The sequence below is a fragment of the Gracilinanus agilis genome, chromosome 1 (assembly GCF_016433145.1).
Source record: "Gracilinanus agilis isolate LMUSP501 chromosome 1, AgileGrace, whole genome shotgun sequence".
Classification (NCBI taxonomy): Eukaryota; Metazoa; Chordata; class Mammalia; order Didelphimorphia; family Didelphidae; genus Gracilinanus; species Gracilinanus agilis.
In genome coordinates this window covers 194,671,705-194,689,791 of record NC_058130.1, presented here as the reverse complement: position 1 = coordinate 194,689,791, position 18,087 = coordinate 194,671,705, and the positions used below count along the sequence as shown (strand labels likewise).

Genomic DNA, 18,087 nt, shown 5'->3' with positions numbered 1-18,087 from the left:
TTCCTTCCCTCTCTTTCCCCCCTGTCCCGCTTTCCCCCCCTCTCTCCCCCCTCTCCACTAGATGATCTCATGAGCTCCCATGAATTCAATTATCATCTCAATACAGATGACTCTTAGATTTATTTGTCCAATTCTAACCACTTTTCTACCTATAGCCTTATATTTCCAACTGTCTATTGGGCATATTGAACTAGATTTCCTGCAGACATCCTAAACTCAACATGTCAAAAATAAACTCATCTTCCCCCTTCCCCCTCAAGCCTTTCCCTCTTACTAACCTCCCATCATCCTTCCTGTCATCCAGGCTTGCCACCAACGTGATAACCTTGGACTCCTAACTCTTTCTCACTCTCACAGCCAATCAGTTGCCAAGGTTTGATGATTTTCCCATCATTACATTGCTTATATATGCCCCCTTTTCTCCTGGAACACTGCCATCACCGTGGTGCAGACCCCCATCACTTCACCCCTAAATTATTGTAATAGCCTCCTGATTGTTTTCACTGTAACATTCACTTTGAAAATAATGGTGTTACATAGGTTCTAATTTGGTTAGTAAGGTAAAGAGAGGAAATCAGATTTACAAATATCCTATGGTAGAAGTCCCAGGGAAAGCTTGCAAATGTAATGTTAGAGTTTTATGCATAACTTAGGATAATGAGTTAAAAACAGATCCATCATTTTTTTAAATCAAGAAATTTATCCTAACTCTAATCTGAGTGCAATTTATAGACAATTAAAATCAAAGTTATAAAAAGTTAATTTTCAAGAGATATTTTAGAATGAACTAATATTCTTTAGAAATTAGTATATTAGATGTACAGCACTGATAATAAAGACTTCATCTGTGCATTAGCATTATCATTTGATGAACAAAGCATTTAAGATATCGAAACAAAGTACTTTAACATAATTAACTTGAACTATCTTTGATGAAAATTATTTAAAATGTTAAATTTATTTTAATAAATAAATGGCAGGAAAGTGATTATACTGTTGGTGGGAAGAATATCTCTATGCCGATAATGATGTATGGCTTTACAATTCATAGAAAACTTTGGCATTTCTAACTAGGAATGTAAAATTGTGAATACTTACTTTCCCTCTAGCCTTCCTCCAGTACCTTTATTGTGGCATGGAGGTAACACTGAGTTCTCAAAGACACATATAAATGGCAGGTCTCAAGGACTGTGTGTTTACTTGTTTTATCTACTTCTATAAAAAAAAACAAAACCTGATATGGAAAGTAGGTGATGGCACCAGGTTCTAAGGAAGGAATGGAAAAGAAGAGCTGGGGAAGCTTAGAATGATTGTGGAACTAGAAAGAGAAGACAAAGCCTGGAATAGCTTTATGGGGAAAAGCATAGGAAGTCAACAGGGTAGAACTGTCAAAGAGCAGTACACTTATGATTGAGGTTGGTGACCCATTTGTAGAGAGGGGAAACCAGTCTGACTTTTTTCAGTTGATGATCAGCAATGCTTGGGTAGAAATTAAGAAGCTGAAGGGTGGAAGGTACCTAGGGATAAAGTCTTTGCAAGTCAGAAACGGCGGATGTTCCAGCGGCCAAAGGATTCTAAGATAATATCTAGTGAAACATATATTAGGTAATGGAGGCAAGTGGCTTCTAAGTGAAAAAGACATACTCAGAGAATGTGTATCCGTGAAGGGCAAGAAGTAGTCACAATAAGGGCCAAGAGTTGGTATAATGTTAGGAGGGAAAGAGAAGATAATGGGAAAAGTAGAAGAAGAGAATATTATACCGAACTGAGAAAACTTCAAAGGGCTACAATATTTATATACTTTATATAAATTCTTATATAACCAGCCATTCCATTACAAATTAATCTCCTTTCTTTCTCACAGCAGATTTTGTAAGCTTTCTTCTTTCTCTTTTTAAAAAAAACAACACTATACTCTCTTCATCCTGATATTGGTTTCTTTCTCTGCTCCTCTCTGGTCTTGTTTTACAGGTTAAATCACACTAACCCTTCTTAAGATTTTTGCCTTTGTTGAGGGTATCATACAAAATGACCTTAAGTTAAAGTATCATACCTGTCAACCAGCAAGCCTCTTGCCATCTAAATTCTTTAAGACAGTTTACAAAGTGATATGGATTTGGGGGCAATTATTCACTTAATCTGGGCACTGTAGACAAGAAGTGCAAAAAAAAATTAAAAACAAAAACCCACTTGATTTTTTTTTTATTTCTTGCCACATGGGTGGTACACAGTGGGTAAGAATTCTGGGCTTGGAGTCAGGAAAACCTGACTTTAAATTTTGCCTCACTTACTAGTTGTGTAACCCTGAGGAAAGGTCACTTCACCTCCATCTGTCTCAGTTTCCTCTTCAGTAAAACAGGAATAATAGCAGCATCTATATCAGTCATTGTGAGGATAAAATAACATGTAAAGCATTTTACAAGCCTTAAGCTGCTATATTAAGGGCTGTTACATAAAGAGAGGACTTTAAAAAAACAAAACTCTCCTTCTGTCTTGGAATTGATATACTATATCAGGTTCCAAGGCAGACGAGTGGTAAGGGCTAGGCAATTGGGGCTGAGTGACTTGCCCAGACATACAACAGCTAGGAAGTTTCCAAAGACCGATTAGGTGAGAGATGAATATTAAGAATGATAGGATTTGGGGGCCAAATAAGTGGCACAGTGGATAGAGAGCCAGGCTTAGAGACAGGAGTCCCTGGGTTCAAATTTGACCTCAGACACTTACTAGCTCTGTGACCCTGGGAAAAAATTCAAAATGGAGTTATATTTGCCTAGCCCCTTTCCTTCTGCCTTAAGTTTACTAGGGGAGAAAATAAGGGTTTTTCCTTCTTTAAAAAAGGAATGATAGGATTTGGGAGACTGCAAAGGACCTCTGAGGCCATCCAGTTCAACCCCCCTCATTTTAAAGGTGAAGTGGCAAGTTTTAAGTGGCAAATATTAAATGGAGGAAGCAGGATCTGAAACCATGTCTTCTGACTTCAAACAGTCCAATGCTACATTGCCATTCAGGAAATATTAAAAGAATGAGAAATTCTCCAGTATATGGGGGTAGATAAGCTATTGAGGATTTACATGGACAAGGATCTCAAAGGATGAGAAGACATCAAAGGGCTGCAATTTGCACCATTGGAGAAACTGCACCCACATCAACAAAATGACAGGTCCATCAGTATCAGTACTATTGAAGTGTCAACAAAATAACAGTAATACTATTAAGTCTAATTGCTCTCTGTAGAGATTTGGGTTAGACAGGAAAAGTTTGGATAAATATCAGCAGCACAGATCCTAATGGCTTTATGCATCTGAAAAACAAATGCTTCCCCTCCTACTCACTCTCATTGTAGGTGGCTGGAATGGAACACGACAGCATTCTAAAAATCTTCCATGCTTTTTTCCTTCCTTATTATTTTTTGAGTCACTTTCAATTGCAGAATTTTCAGTTTAAAACCATACAGAGTAATTCAAAGAGATGCCAATGCACTTTCCGCCCAGACATCTGGGCATGACGCATGCTCCCTAAGTGAACAGCTCAACACACAATTAGAAGAAACAACTAAAATGTACTGTTCAAGCCAGGAGGCATCAGTTAATCCATCAACCACCACGAACGCCTAGTCAACATCCAGATTGGTGGATGGAATAGAAAAGGGAGGCTTCGTTTTGTGGAATCTTTCGGCTGTCTGAATGCTGGGAGATTCTGCATCGTGTGTTCATTGCCATGAGGTCAAATTAAACAGCTTTGATTCTTCTAGAGTGAGCATTTGTGGCTAGCCAGCTTTTGAGAAATAATGTAAAAAACTCATTCAAACTTAGAAAGACAAGATAAAATGCAAGCAAAAGAAAAGAACAACTCAAAGATGTCTTACAATTGTTCTCACACCAAAGAATTTTCTCTCCTAGTAATTAGCCTTTTATTTATTTGTTTGTTTTTAAGACTTGGTCTCCCTATTTTGCCTGGGTTTGAAAGAGAAAGGCCACCTGCCAAGTCTGATTCCTCTTCTGATGGGCACAGAAGCTCCAAAATGGACCAGTTCACCTTTCTCCTCCTAGGAGACTTACTGTTATTGGTGCCAGACTAAGGATGGACATCCAATTGCCTTTACTGCTGCTCAGAAATCCTAAGCTCAATCAAGACACAAGCCTCAGATTCCCTTTGTAGCAAGGATTTAGGCCTGGGCTACTATGGCCAGCTGAATAATAGTCTTTGAGTGTCACCCCTTTTGAAGTGGTACTGTGAAACTAAACATAAACATTTAATACAGTATACTGGACAGAAAACACTGGACCTAAATTCAGGATTGGACCAAGTTCCAATCCATTCTGACACCTATGAGCTATAGGATGATGAGCAAGTCATTTAACTCCTCTGAGCCTCAGTTTCCTCATCTATAAAATGGGGAAAATAATATCCCTAGTACCAACCTCACAGGGTTAGGTTCAGAGGAAGTGATACACGTAAAGTCCTCGCCAAACTAACCAGGGTTAGTGACCTACTCACCTGTGCCCAGTCCAAGCTTCACCTTATGTTTCAGGACATTCAACACATTCAGTAATCCACTGGAGATCCTAGAGATAGGGGAGAAAGGAATTAAGAAAAAAGGGTATTAAGCCTACTCCTCCTTCCCTCCTTCTCTCCCCCACCCCTCTCTTCTCTCCTCTTCTCCCTCTCTCTGTCTCTCCCCCTCCCTCTCCCTCTTTCTTTCTCTCCCTCCCTCTCTTTCCAATCTTTATCTCTCTCTGTCTCTCTCCTTCCTTCTCTTTCTCTCCCTCCCTCTCTTTGTCTCTCTGTCTGTATTTCTGTCTCTTTCTCTCCTTCCCTTTCTCTTTCCCTCCCTCTGTCTCTGTCTCTCTCTCCCCCTCCTTTGGTCTCTTTCTCCCCCTCCCTCTCTCTGTTTTTCTCCTTCCCTCCATCTCCTCATCTCTCCTACTTTCTCACTCTGTGTCTCTCTCCTGTTCTCCCCCTCTCCCCAACACTATCCAGACAAAGCTACTGCTTTAATGCCTAGGTGGCAAGAAGTGCCCAAGTTAAATCAATTCCTAGGAAAGCTTTCCAGGATCTGGGAGAAAGGAGGATGACCAACCACAAAAGCCTTCCTCTCTGCTGGACCTTTTTGCCAGTTACTCTTCAGGAAGGAAATGAAACAGCATCACAATAGTAAGAGCAGAATGGAAGGGGGTTGGGGGAAGGATAGGAGGAGGTGGTCCCTTGAATGGGAAAATAAGTAAAAAAAGTTTTGAAATCTTTGGGTCAATTTTTTTGCCCTAAGATATAAAGAGAAGACTATAAAAATTATTTTGCTCAGGCCTGGACTTGGGCCTTGAGGGTCTAATTACACCATATGTTGATGATTTAAAGTGAATACATAGTCTTTAGTCATGGAGATCTGAATGGGAATAGGCTAAATGCACTAAGGTCCACTTTGGGGCAAATATTCTCTAAATTAGCATCAAGAATTTGATGGACTATTGTAGAGCTAGGTTGGAAGCTAGGTGATTATAGTGATTATAGTGTTGGACTGAGAGTCATAAAGACATGAATTCAAATCCTTCCTCAGATATTCACTAGCTGTGTGACTTTGGATAAGTCACTTAACCTCAGGCTCAGTTTCCTTATTTGTAAAATGAGGATAATAATAGCACCAACCTGATAGCATTGTTATGAAGATCAAGCAAGATGCTCTAAGTGCTTTATAAGTCTTAGCTACATATATGCTATAATTATGAATTCCTTGAATATTAATGAGACATTTCTTTAAAAAAAAACCCTTGACTTAGAATTGATACTAAAAATGGGTTCTAAGGCAGAAGAGCAGTAAGGACTAGGCAGTGGGGGTTAAGTGAGGAAGTGTTTGAGATCACATTTAAACCCAGAAACTTCCATCTCCACACCTGGATCTCTTTTGGGGATTGGGGGTGAGGGGATGCATTTTTTTAAAGCAATTTTTTGATATTTCCTTTCAGTAACTTGAAAAGTATTTCAAGTCACTGACCTGGGTACATCACCATGAATGAAGACGAGGAGAATTGTATTTGTATATTCTTGAGAACTGTTTGTTTATGTATATCTTTGTTTAATTTTTCTTTATATTTACTAAAAGAATTTTAGAGCTTTTTTATTTTGCCTTATTGATTCATTCTCTCCCTATTTAAAGCTAGTCTGTCCCTGGCTTAAGACACTTGTTATAAAGTACTGTATTGCTCACTCTAAATAAAAGATTATTTGCCAGGTCAGGGGAAATGGGGAACCAATGCACCTGAGTAGTAGAAAAGTGATGAGCCTGGGACTGAGAATTCTAACTTGTCCCATAAAGAAAATCTATTGTATCAGGTTACAGGGGTAGAAGACCAGATAAACAGAATTCTGGGATTCATTATCCCTAGTGTGAGTGGGATATTTATAGTTTCTAAGAGGATAAAGTAAGATATAACTAAGAAATAACCTCATAATCTTTATAAACAGACTATCTAGGATAGGGTGGAGGGAAAACCTGGGTAACTCTCAGATGCTTGGGGGCTGCAGGGTTCTCAAAAACACTGGGTTGACTTAAGGGAATTCACAAATCAGTCCCACACCATGGCCTTATGTTGAATTAAATAACAGTTACTGTTATTTAATACATAAGTCTGTTACTACCATTACTTTTGAAAAGAGTCTGATAACCAAATGTGATTGACTTTGCTACTAGTTGCAAGCAATGATCTAGGATAATTCTGAGGGAATTATGGGAAAGAACACTATCCACATCCAGAGAAAGAACTGTGGGAGTAGAGCTCTTCATCAGACAGGTAGCAGCCATGAGCCATCACTGTCTAGATAGGAAAACAAATCACTTGAATTTTACTACTCAGTGGATGTGTGGTCAATAGTCACCAATTCAGCACAGAGAGACATGTGATCAATCACATGTTTTTCTTCTGCATTTCTACTCCCACAGTTCTTTCTCTGGATGTGACGGCAGAAGAAAAAATATGATTTATCACTTGTTTATATGGGTATAGGATTTGGGGTTTTAGTTTTAATACTCTATTACAAAAATGAGTAATATAGAAGTAGGTTTTGAGTGATAACATATATAACCCAGTCAATTCCGAGAAGGGGCAGAAGAGGGGAGGGTGACAAAAGAATAATGTAATCATGGGAAAAAATTTAAAAATAAAACTGCTATAATTTTTGGGGAAAAAAAAAAGAGTATGATAATCAAATGTCCTAGGCTTCCAAACATCATATTTGTAAACATCCCAGATCAATACTCTCTCTGCTACCATTCCTCTAAATGTATTGTCTTTCTTCTGGTAGAATATCAGCTCCACGAGGGTAGAGAATGTCTCATTTTTTATATTTGCATCTCCAGCACCTAACAATGTACATGACACATAACAGTGTAATTGCTCTTTGCTTTCATTAATTAATTAATTTGCTCATTCACACACAACAGTGCAGGAGGCTAATAGGTGCCTCTGAACTTAGAATTCCTCACAAACACACTCTTATCTACTTACGATATGTTTGAATTGGGACAGTGGGAGATTGAAGCTCCGCGCTGTTGAAATACTTTGAGCTCTTCATCAGACAGGTAGCAGCCATGAGCCATCACTGTCTAGAAATGATGGAAAACAAACCACTTGAATTTCACTGCTTAGTGGATGTGTGGTCAATAGTCACCAATTCGGCACAGAGAGATGGTACGAGTTACTATCCTTATTGTCATATTGGCACATATTAATAAGGAAGTTTTAAAGTAATTTTTTTTAGGAAGGAGGGACTTTCTTGCTGTCAGTAACGCTGCAAATTATGGCATAAATTCGTGTGCCATAATTTCATTGTGAAATGAGAGGGCAAAACCAAAGACTCTCTTAGCTCCCTTTGAGCTCTGAATTCTCTGATCCAATTATCCCCATTGCTACATAATCAGACTTAATTATTAACCCCAGATCACAAAGTGAATGCCTGCAAGAATGGGGGTTTCTTTGTCTCAAATGGAACTTTCTTTAAAAGAAAAAGGTCACTTTACAACAGAGCTATCTTTTAGGCCATTGTATAGACATAATTTGATTTCATTCAGGCTCCAAAGGTCTTGTGACATGATATCACTTCATTCTTTTTGCTGAAAACAATTAAATTTCTTAGAAAGAAAAAAAAACCAGCATAGGATGGAATCTCTGGTAAATAGGTATCCCTTTGTTTTAAATTTAAAAGAATCCTTGCCCTATCTAACATGTGAAACCTCTGCTTATCTCTCCAAATTCTCGGAAAATCTGTAAGGTTTTCCAGAACAAGACCCGTCTCTTCAATAAACTTTTGTCCTATAAGAACAAAACCTGCATCGGAATAACTTGCTACTTTGAGCTATATACTGAACGCAAAAATATTACATCAATGAAGTTTCAACAGTTCGCATATAAAGAAACCACACAGGCAGATCTGAAATTTAATTTACAAATCACATGAAAATAAATGTAAGAATGTAAGTGTGGTTTAAATGCATTTGCAAACTTTATGTTACTTCTGCCAAAGATTAATTTTTCCTCTTCTTCATGTTCCCAAAAGTCTAAAATTGCCATTGGGTTTTTGTTCTTATTGTGAAGAAAGTAAAGATTTTTTTTTTAACCCTTACCTTCTGTCTTGGAGTCAATACTGTGTATTGGTAAGGGCTAGGCAATGGGGGTTTAAGTGACTTGCCCAGGGTCATCCAGCTGGGAAGTGTCTGAGGCCAGATTTGAACCTAGGAGCTCCTGTCTCTAGGCTTGGCTCTCAATCCACTGAGCTACCCAGCTGCCCCCAAAGATTTTGTTTTGTGGGTTAAACTAACCTTGCTCTATCTTTGTGGTTTAAAACATATCCAACGTGATACTCTAATAGGGTCTAAAGCTGGGGAGGTGAAAAACATTGTAGGTGTAGTGCTAAGAAAGCTTATTTCAAACCATTAATCAGTGAGCATGTATTAAGCACCTACTATGTGCCAGGCACTATGTTAATAAATGTTTGGGATACAAAAAGAGGCAAAAAGAAGACAGTTCCTGCCCTCAAGGAGCTTACAATTTAATGGGAGAGACAACATGCCAATTAATATATATAAAGCAAGCCATATGCAAATAATATACAATCCTATATAAATTAGAAATAATGAAAAAAAAAAGGCAAGACACTAGAATTGAGGGATGGAAGAAGGTTTTCTTTAGAATGTAGTCATTTCTTATAGAAGACACACAAGAAACCAAGGAGGTTAGTAGTTGAAACATAGGCATTTACTATTCAATAAATTCCAACGGCACATAGTAGGTGCTTAATACATGCTTACTGATTAATGGTTTGAAATAAGCTTTCTTAGCACTACACTAGGATCTAATATAAAATCCTCTATTTGGCTTTTAAAGCCCTTTGTAGGCCTTTCCTACCTTTTCAGTTTTCTTTTTTTTTTTTTCCTCCCTTTTTTGGGGAAAAAAATAAAAAAACCAAAAACGATTACCTTCTGCCTTGTGGATTCCAGGACAGAAGGGTGGTATGAGCTATAACCAGGTCAGGTGAGGATGGGTTAGAAGCAGGTTCAAACAGCTAGGAAGTGTCTGAGGCCACATTTTAACCCTGGACCTCCCGACTCCAGCCCCAGGTGCTCTCTAGCTCCTGAGCCACTTGAGCTGCCCCTATCTTTTCAGGCTTTTCACATCTTTTCAGGCTTTTCACACACTTTACAATACCAGGCCAGAACTTAATATTTATAAATAAGCTTCACGTGGATTCTCGACAAATGATTATATACCTGTGCCACGCGACAATAGATATTTATTTTCAGAATACAGAAAATATATCCTTCAGTTTAATAAAACCAAAGGTCTAAAAATGGCATCACAGAGCCTCATATTTAAGTTTCTCTCCATAGCGAGATGGCAAGGTGGGTAGTTACATTATTGTCCCTATTTTAAAAATGGGAAAATTTAGTGCCAAGAGAATTTAAATAATTTTCTTCAGTAATGCAGCTAGGAAATGTCAGGGTCGGGCCTCAGATCTTCTAAATACAATGTTCTTTCTACTCTGCATGACTATAGCAAAGCAATTTTTGTTGTTGTTATTGGTAAGAATTATATCTTTTAGCTCTCTAGAAGGGGGAGAGGAGGGATAACTGGGATAACTATGGTTATCCATATAATAGTATAATATAAATAGAAATATAGAAATATAAATATAAAATATAAATATAACATCAATATAATATAATATCAATAAGATAAATATCAATATAATATCAATATAAAATATCAATAAATAAAATAAATCCATATTAATAAATAGGTAAAAATAAAAATATAATATCAATATAAAATATCAATAAAAACCTACAACATGTATTTTTTAAAAGAATTACACCCTCATAAGGAGGGAATCTGACCTGAGAAAGTTTCAAGTCAAAATGTCTTAATTTTTTAATCTGAAGAACATGAAAATTAAAATTATGAGGATCACTAGAATGAAAATGTCAACATATTTAGTCACATATGATGCCTAAGAGATGCCTCAGAAGGCAGGCTTTTTTATTACCTTGTCTGTCAGGAGGTTGTTTTTGTCATACACTTCTGTGTAATTCTTATAATTAGGAAATAGATTTTTCACAGCTTCGACTTCATCAGGAGTCTCACTTACATGGCTCTACAAAAAATAAAATGGTACTTTCAGGGTGTTTTTACAACACAGCCTACAAAATTAAACTTTCTGTACAGTAATGGTAAAGATAGTTTGGCCGTGAATATGCAAATGGTTTTGTGGAAAGGTAGGTGATAAAAATTGTGACCTTTCATAGCTGATGATCAATTAAATGAGAACAAATTAAAATCTGTTCAAAATTGGACTCCAATCGAAATGTTTGAAATTCAGAAATTCATCAGGATAAGTAAAAATACACTATCATATATAATACATAATTATATATAAATTCAACAAATTTAACAATATTTTAATGATATGTATGGATTAATATATTTCATGGTGAATAAATTTACTAATATAATTATACATTCATATAAGTATATAATTATATCACAGAATTATAGATTATACAATATAATTAACATAATTATAATAGAGTTCTCCTTAAAGATAAAGAAATCACTTTTTTATGGTAAATTGCCTTGTCAGAGGTAAAAAGACTCTGTGCAACTAAAATGTACAGCAGATATCAGAGAATACCAGTGGCATTATTTAGTTGAACCAGGCATTGAACTAGGAGTTCAGAGATCTAGATTCTCATTTCATCTCTAACCTGAATATGTTGTGTGACCTTAGGAAAGTTACCTGTATAGGTCTCATTTTTCTTCTCTGTGAAATAATGACCTTTAAGGTCCTCTCCAATTCTAATATGCTATGGTTCTGCAGCTGAAAAAGTCTTTTATAGATCAAAGAAAGATTCTCTAATAGTCATTTCTGGGAAAAGAGTTCTTGTTCACTCGTGATGAGCTCCCTGAGTGAGCAAGAACTCTTTTTTTGCTTTTCTCTGGGCCATAAGATAATGAAAACTAGATCTTGCACATTTCTTAGGAAGAAAACTGTTGTGCAGTCTCCAGACTAAAATAAGAGTAATCCCAAGGCAACTGGTGGCAGGTGGGTGTTATGGGCTAATAACCCAGTGAGCAGCTTAAGAATTTCAAGAATGGTGTTGTGGCATCCCCCTCATCAGCAGTATTTATAGTCTGTGTAGTTATATGAATTAATGAATGAGTGAATGAATCAATTATTTGCATTTTCCTAGGTGTGAGTATTATACTATAAAGAATAAAGGTGGTCCCTCCGTTTCAAGATATTTCAAAGCACAGGGGGAAAAAGGATAAAGAAAGAAATAAGAGAAAGAGAACCAAAACTATTCATTTGTATTTTGACAGAGCAATGATATTCATTCTTGCACAGCTGTTTTAGAGTTTAACCTTCTTTCTCTAAGCAAAGAAATGGTGATATTTGAGATCTGAAGTTTATCAACAGGCTAGAATTGTGTAGGGTATTGGAAACAACTAAAGTAACACAGCTCACAAAAATAATAACGTTCATTGCACAAAGGTAAAAAAAGGAGCAGGGTGTAAATGATCTCTAAAATTAAAAGGTCTCAGGAAGGCTAGATTTTAAAAGAAAATACCACCACAAAAGTGATGAAGAATCCTTACACGGATTTTGTCCTGCCTGTTCTTTCTTATAACATCAAATAACTCATAAATGGAGAAATTTTAGTACAATACGTAATTAAGGCTTGATATTGGAGGGGAGGCACCCAATTTTATCACAGCTATAAGCTTTTAAAACTGTTTTATCTCAAAATTGCAGCAACTTAATGATAAAGTGAGATATAGGAGTTTTTGTTTTTTCTTCTGGTTACTGCTGTTAAAAATAAGACACTTAAAAGGATTTTTTAAAATGCATTTTTGTAAGTTGAAAAGTAAATCCTTTTAGCTTTTCAAATAGTTTTCCCCTAAAAGAAGACTGAGTGTGCTGGGAAAAAAATGTCATATAAAATATAGGTAAAAAAGAAATATAATAACAATCTAAGCCTTCCAAAAAGAATAGCTCAAAAACCTTTCTTATGATTTGCCTCATTAGTAGATTATAAAAAATGTCTTTGCCTCTAAGACCATGATGGGTGTATATTTCAGGCTAATAACCTACCTAAAAGATCAACAATTTCAGGAAAAGAATAGTGGGAAGAAGGATAATAATGAGAAATCACATTTGGGTGGTGCTTTAAGGTTTTTGAAACAGTGATGCTTGGTTAATACTTCAGTCTCCTCACCTGTGAGACAAGGGATAATATTGTCTTCTAGCCCTAAACTAGTAGCATTTTATGGGGCCCTGAAAAAAAAGAGCCAAAGACTAACCCAAAGATGTGTAGCCCAGAAACAACAGGCAGCCGTTGTTAGAGGTAAAACCATAAATACCTACCTGAACATGCAGATTATGCTCCTTGGCTATATCACCAAGTTTATGCAACAAAGTCTCAGAGCAGGAAAGGGCAAAACGTGGTGTCACAATAGGCTTCACCCTGGTATACTGAAAAGAGCCAAAAGACATTTGCTATGAAGAACATGACAGTCCAAGAAAACAGATCCAAGCTTATTACAACAAAATAAAAGGGGGCTGATTTTAAAGTCACTTGACTTTTTTTCTGTAGTTTTTAATTACAAACTGATTTCCAAAATATCTTTACAACCTAAAAAGCACTAAGACACCTGAACATAGTGATTCCTCCTCCAAATTTAGGCTAGTAAATATATTCTGGGATGAAAACACTGATCTTACCAAGTAATTATTAGTTTTTGACCTAAACATGATTCATAAGAATAATCTATATTCTAACAAAACAAACCCTGTAACTATGTGAACATAATTACAAAACACTTCACACAAATAAAGTCACATATAAAATTGGGAAAATAGTAATGGCTTATGGATAGACCACACCAATATAAAAATGAAAATACTACCTAAAATGAATTTACCTGTTCAGTGCATGCCAAACTACCCAAAAATAATTTCCAATAACTAGAAAAAATAACAAAATTCATATGGAAAAACAAAAGGTCAAGAATATTAAGGGAATTAATTTTTAAAAATACAAAAGAAAGAGGCCTATTTATGCCAGATTTCAAATTATACTATAAAGCAGTAATCATCAAAATAATTTGTTACTGGCTATGAAACAAGAGTAGTAGATTAATGGAATTGGTTAGGAAATCAGCACTCAGTAGTTAAAAATCATAAAAACCTAGTATTCAATAAACCCAAAGATCCATCCTTTTAGGAGAAGAACTGCTGGAGAAATTGGAAAACAATACTAGCATAGGCAAATACGCACACCATACACAAGATAAAGTCAAAATGAATACTTGATCTAAAAATAAAGGATGATAAACATAAACAAATTAGGGAGACATGGAAAAGTTTACCTGTCAGATGTATGGATAAGGGAAGAATTAAGAACCAAACAAGACACAGACAACATTATGAAAAATGAATTAGATAATTTTGATATATCAGATTTAAAAGGTTTTGCACAAACAAAACTAATGCAACCAAGATTAGAAAGGAACCAACAAATGGGAGTGGGGGTGGAATTTGATAGCAAATATCTCTGATGAAGGCTTCATTTCTCAAATATATCAAGAAATGAGCCAAATTTATAAGAATACAAAGCATTTACCAATTGGTAAATGATCAAAGGATATAAACAGGCAATTCTCAGATGAAGAAATTAAAAATACCTAGTCATATGAAAAAATGCTCTAAATCACTATGATTAAAGAAATGCAAATTAAAACAACTCTGAGATTCCATTTCACACCTATCAGATTGGCTAATATTGGCTAAAAAGGAAAATGCTAAATGATGGAGGGGATGTGGGAAAATTGAGACACTAACATATTGCTGGTGAAAACTGTGAACTAATACAACCATTCTGGAGAGCAATAAGGAACTAAACCCAAAGGTCATAAAACTATGCCTCTCCTTTGACCCAATAATACCATTATTGGCTCTATATCCCAAAGTGATAAGATAGGAAAAAATATCCTACTTGCATAAAAATATTTTTAGAAGCTCTCTTTGTAGTGGCAAAGAACTGAAAACTGAGGGAGTGTCCATTAATTGGGGAACAGATGAATAAGGTGTGGTAAATGGTTGTAATGGAGTACTCTTGTATCGTAAGAAATAGGATGAGTTCAGAGAAACCTGGAAAGACATATAAACTTATGCAAAGTAAAGCAAGCAGAAGCAGGAAAACAGCATATACAATATTGTATTGAAATATAATATGAAATATTGTACAAAGGACTAAACAACTATCTGTGAAACAAGGTCCCAAGATAACCCCAAATGGCTCATGATAAAAAATTCTATCCAAAGCCAAAGAAGGAACTGTTGGAATCTGTTTAGAGATCAAAGTCTGCCATCTTTCACTTAATTTCCTTCATGAGATTTTTTATTATATATGTGATAAATGTCTTTGGTCATAATATGGGGAATATGGAAATATGTACTGTATGACAGTACTGGTATAACCTATAACAAGATCACTTACTGCATTGGGGAGGGGGAGGAAGAAGGAAGGGAGAGAATCTAAATTGTAAAATTTCAAAAAACAATTGTAAAAATTTGTTTCTATATGTAATTAAAAAAATAATCTAAACCCAAAGAATCTCCTAATGAAAATCGAAACCAGGACAATGCTACGTAATCTTGGAACTCAAATGATTATAACTTAAAAGAAAAGTTGTTAGCTTTATTACCAGACATGATCAAAAGATACTGTTTTATGGCACTACTTACTTCCTTTTTTAGCATTTCTTCAACAAACCTAAGAGTAAAATAACAAAAAGCAAATTAGAAAATGCAAAGATTCACAAGTAAATTTCTTTTAAAATGGTGATAGGTCTACATGCCAATTTTTATGCAAAAAAAACCCACCTCTAAATCTTGCACAAATTTTATCACTGATAATTAAAGACAAGTGGTAATTACTATGCTTTTTCGTTTGGAACCAAAAGCATGCTGAGTAAAATCAAGTGAAAACATAATTATATATTCTAACATCCATAGAAAAGCTCTTCTTCCTTTGGGCTGTTCATCCATGTTTCCACAGCACTAAATCCATTCTAGTATTTTAAGTTCTATTTTTAGAATGTTGCAAGACGTGAAGTTCCACATATAATATGGTAGTAGAGATTTAGTCATGTGCTGGGACTTGAAAGTCAGAGGGACAGAAAGTCTGTTCTCAATTTCTGGCAAGAGGATGGACAGCCGAGTGTCTCCACAGAGACTTTCATTTGGGGCAGAAAGTTAAGCAGGGGACACTGGGGAATTCCTTATGGGCAGAAGAAAAGTAAATGAAGATTTTGGCAATATAAGCCAGAAATGTGTAAACTGAAGCATTTTCCATTTTATATCCAACTGAGTCATTTTCAATTTTATATCCAAAGGGTATCCAGGTGACATAGTGAGTAGATAGAGTGCCAAGCCTGCACTCATCTTTCTGAGTTCAAATCTGACCTCAGACACTTACTAGCTGTGTGACCCTGGGCAAGTCACTTCACCCTGTTTGCCTCAGTTTCCTCATCTCTAAAATGAGTTGCAGGAGGAAATGGCAAACTATTCTAGTATCTTTGCCAAGAAAACCCTAACTGGGGAAGGGATGAGTCAGATATGACTGAAAACAACTCACTTTCTAAATGTGCTTTTATAGGGGGCAGCTGGGTGACTCAGTGGATTGAGAGCCAGACCTAGAAATGGGAGGTCCTAGGTTCAAATCTGGCCTCAGACACTTCCCAGCTGTGTGACCCTGGGCAAGTCACTTGACCCCCATTGCCTACCCTTACCACTCTTCTGCCTTGGAGCCAATACTATCCAAGACGGAAGGTAAGGGCTTATAAATAAATATATAAATGAATGAATGAATGAATGAATGAATAAGCAAACAAACAAATAAGCAAATAAATAAGTAAATAAATAAGTAAATGTGCTTTTATATACTGCACAGCATTTAGTTCACTTCAATTCTATAAATTCATATTAAGTGCTTAATATATGCAAAGCACAGAACTAGGATACTTGGTACATCAAGATAAAAAGTCCTGCCTCCAAGAAGGTTACATGGAGGAGAAGAATGGGCAGGACAAGTCAATATAAAATAAGTAGATGAATATAAAATATTTATATACATAGATACTTATATATAATACATATAATATAAAATACATACAAAATAATACAATGCAACATTGTATTATTTCATATTATTATTACTATATTAATACTAATATATTAAACCCTATTTTAAATTAAATTAAAATATTAAACACTAGTATATTAAGCAATATAAATATTAACATATTAAATAATAGCAGGACCTTGGGGTCACAAGCCGGGTGTGAAATCACAATGACAAAATAGTTAACAAAGACTACACTAATGCCAAATCATACTACGTTAGTAGTCATTGGCTTACAAAGGTTATTCCAAGAACACATAAGGATATTCTATCAAGCTAGACAGGTTTTGCTCACAAGCTTAGTAATAAACTTAAGTTCTTTTCATCTCTTGATCAATCTGAAGGCCAGAAATTATTTTGATCAAAACAACTCAAAGGGTTGAAATCCACAAACGTGGCACAATGATGGGGTGACAGACATGATAACAGGTTCAAATTGGGCTTCAGAATCTTAGTAGCTCTGGGATCCTGGGCAAATCTATATGCCTGGCTTTCCTCAATTATAAAAGGGGGGGAAAAATAGAACCTACAACCTAGGGTGGTGGTGAGGATAAGATGAATGAAGGTGTTTAAAGCACTTTGTAAACGCTAAAGAAATACTATTCACCATCATTATTATTATAATTGCAATAATAGTAACTTCCACAATGTTTCCCTTTCCTAGGGGGCATTTAGAAGCTGGCTGCCCTCAGCTTTACCTGCTATGACTGCAGCAAGAATGATTTTGAATAAAGATTGGAAAATTTTTGACTTTCCAAAAGTAAGTTAATTCTTGAAATGGGTTCCTACTTCTATATATTTTGAGAAAAATATCTGAACCTCTTTAGGCTTAGCCCTAGAGGGAGATTTAAATTAAAAGAGTTTTCTTCCACATCCTTTGGGTGCTGAATACAGTAAAATGATACTCATGTCAAATCATCAATGTATTGAGCTGACGGTGCTGTTGGGAGGCAGCCCTCTAGGAGCAGATAGGATGCTGGCCTTGGAGATAAGAACACTTGGGTTCAAAACCTACCTCTGAGGCATCCTGCTAACATGACCCTTGGGGCGAGTCATTTAATCTCTCAATGCCCCAGGCAATCTTCTAAGAGTATTAAAAAAAAAGGGTAAAGATCTGATTTAGGCAAAGGGAGTTTCCACATCTAGGAGTTTCCCAAGTCAAAAAAGTCATGGTATATCTACTACTTTCTTTGCTATGGACACAGGAATTAAGAAAATGTTGAGAGGATAGTTGTGCGATAAATGGGACATACCAATGTCATCAGAAAACAGAAAATTACGCAAAGTCTATTATAAGGTGTGGCAGTACTACTTAATGGTAATTTATTTGTTTTTCAATCTTATAGATTTCA

At 35.9% G+C, this 18,087-nt stretch overlaps 1 protein-coding gene across 1 annotated transcript in view; it reads right to left on the bottom strand.

Annotated features, from left to right (window-relative positions):
- GDA (guanine deaminase) overlaps positions 1–18,087 on the bottom strand; it is an 88,466-nt gene that overhangs the window by 9,621 nt on the left and 60,758 nt on the right. The window contains exons 6-10 of the mRNA XM_044659477.1: positions 15,298–15,325; positions 12,916–13,023; positions 10,537–10,644; positions 7,503–7,600; positions 4,501–4,568 (exon numbers count right to left, since the gene is read on the bottom strand). Coding sequence (XP_044515412.1) covers positions 4,501–4,568; positions 7,503–7,600; positions 10,537–10,644; positions 12,916–13,023; positions 15,298–15,325 — 410 coding nt within the window. The remainder of the gene's footprint in view (positions 1–4,500; positions 4,569–7,502; positions 7,601–10,536; positions 10,645–12,915; positions 13,024–15,297; positions 15,326–18,087) is intronic.